Source organism: Austrofundulus limnaeus, unplaced genomic scaffold (assembly GCF_001266775.1).
Source record: "Austrofundulus limnaeus strain Quisiro unplaced genomic scaffold, Austrofundulus_limnaeus-1.0 Scaffold1708, whole genome shotgun sequence".
Classification (NCBI taxonomy): Eukaryota; Metazoa; Chordata; class Actinopteri; order Cyprinodontiformes; family Rivulidae; genus Austrofundulus; species Austrofundulus limnaeus.
The window spans coordinates 2,241-4,204 of NW_013954110.1; the positions used below are offsets into that span (position 1 = coordinate 2,241).

The 1,964-nt window shown below is 44.5% G+C and overlaps 1 protein-coding gene across 1 annotated transcript in view; it reads right to left on the reverse strand.

Moving 5' to 3' along the window:
- Positions 1–1,964, reverse strand: part of LOC106536159 (sphingosine kinase 1) — a gene marked incomplete at its 3' end in the record, with an annotated part of 8,158 nt that overhangs the window by 654 nt on the left and 5,540 nt on the right. Inside the window, 1 exon segment of the mRNA XM_014033357.1 lies at positions 183–277. Coding sequence (XP_013888811.1) covers positions 183–277 — 95 coding nt within the window.

Genomic DNA, 1,964 nt, shown 5'->3' on the forward strand with positions numbered 1-1,964 from the left:
GTATGCACCTGATCTCCTTTGTCATGTCTGAGAGCAAATTAAAATTTCATATTCTGTTTCCAAGAGGAGCTGAAAATAGAAACAGAAATGGGGTGGACGGTGGATTTCCATCTGTGGCTGATTAACAAGTGTCATGATTAATAAGCAGAATGGAAAGTGTGTGTTTGGGGGGGGGGGGTTACCTCAAACAGTAGCCCATCACCGGACATGATAACCAGAGCGTCCCACTGCGACAGGTCGGCCTTCCTCACCAGCTCCCGCGCATGGTTCTGGTGCTCTGAAGAGGACAAGAAAAGCACRAGTGCAAATATTAAAACAAGGCAGGAAACGTGTCAGAATGTGGGATGGAAGAAGAGCCGAGAAGAAAAAAAATGTTGCGCTCATCTCCAGCCTCTGGTGTGGGATCAGGGAGATTAGTCAGGAAAGTGTTTCCGTTTCCCCCCCACCCCCTTATCGGAGCAGACACATCACGTTAACTCGTCCAGAGGCTACTCAGCAGCTCAACTTGTGTGTGTGTGTGTATGTGTTTCGAGCTGTTTGTTCAGCCCACATTCACTGGCATTGTCCTTGTGTCGCTCCCTCTTCTGGGGGGGTCTCAGTGGGCTTGTCCCACCAGCACTAATGTCTACAGTCCTCGCCAGCCGAGACTCCCCTGTGTGTAGTCGCGTGTGGAAAGTGGAAACAGCTTTAAAGAGGGGAAGGGAGGGAAGAGGGGATGGCAGACGCTAGGCTGAGAGGCGCTGCATTTCTGATGGAAACAGTCTTCCTGAAGTATTGATCAGCGCCCCATGTCTGAGGTCTCACCATTTTTACTCCCCTCACMACTGCTGTTTGTTTGCCGCGTGCCGATCGGACTGGAGGCGGTTATACAGTGACGGACTGCACGGCTGACTCAGCACTTTTCAGCCTGACAGGTCTTATACTGATGCTTTGCTTCCCCGGCGCTTTAATGAAAACTTCAGGAAGTCCTTAGCTGTGCCTCTACAACTGATAAACATTTTGAGTTAAACCTTGTTTGTTAGCGAAATTTCTCATGCATCGCTGCATGGATTTGAATAAAACTTGCAGAAAATAATCAGTGGATATACCTCTACAACTGATAAAGCTTTGGAGGCAAATAAATTAAGCTGGCTGCCAGAGACATACAACCCTAGAAAACACAAAAATGACTATATTTTAATCAGTTGTACTGCTTTTATGCTAAAATTTGGTATGGTAGTAGCTGAGAGTCATTCACAACATAAACTCCAAGTGCTACTCATTGAGACATATCTTTGCTCMAACTGTAACCAGTAACTCTTGGTGTCAACCTTGTTTGTCTGTTAGCAAAATTTCTCAAGCATAGTTGGATGGATTTTAATGAAACTTGCAGAAAATAATCATTGGTTGTATCTCTACCACTGRTTAAGATTTCAAGCCTACTTCACTCAAGATGGCCACCCCAGCTAATCAACATTAACCAGTAGAAAAATGGCTACAACTCAGTCAGTTTTACAAATATTGATCTAAAATTTAGCACAGTTAAAGCTGAGAGTCATTCACAACACTTACTATACATTGACAGTCATATAAAGCAATACTGCTTGATAGCACATAATGCAATTTTCAAGGTTTGTCTAAAACAGCTAGAACTGCACCATTTCTCTGCACAAGATGGCTTTTATCTACACTAACACAACAAATTTTAAGCCTTTATTTGTTTTATGACCCTATATAAAAGCCCTTTTTGCCTGTTCTGAATTGTCAGTTTTCTCTAAGTCACTGTYGGCTGCCTTCCCCTGAGGTGAAGCCAGGTAAGGTTTAAAACTGGTGCGCTCGATGCTTCATACAGTATGCAGAAGGTACACGCTGACACACCAGGAGCTTCTACTGGTACTTGTCCATCCGCGGGCAAAAGCTGTGTTATACACTCATCAAGGCTGTGTGTGTGTGTGTGTGTGTGTGTGTGTGTGTGTGTGTGTGTG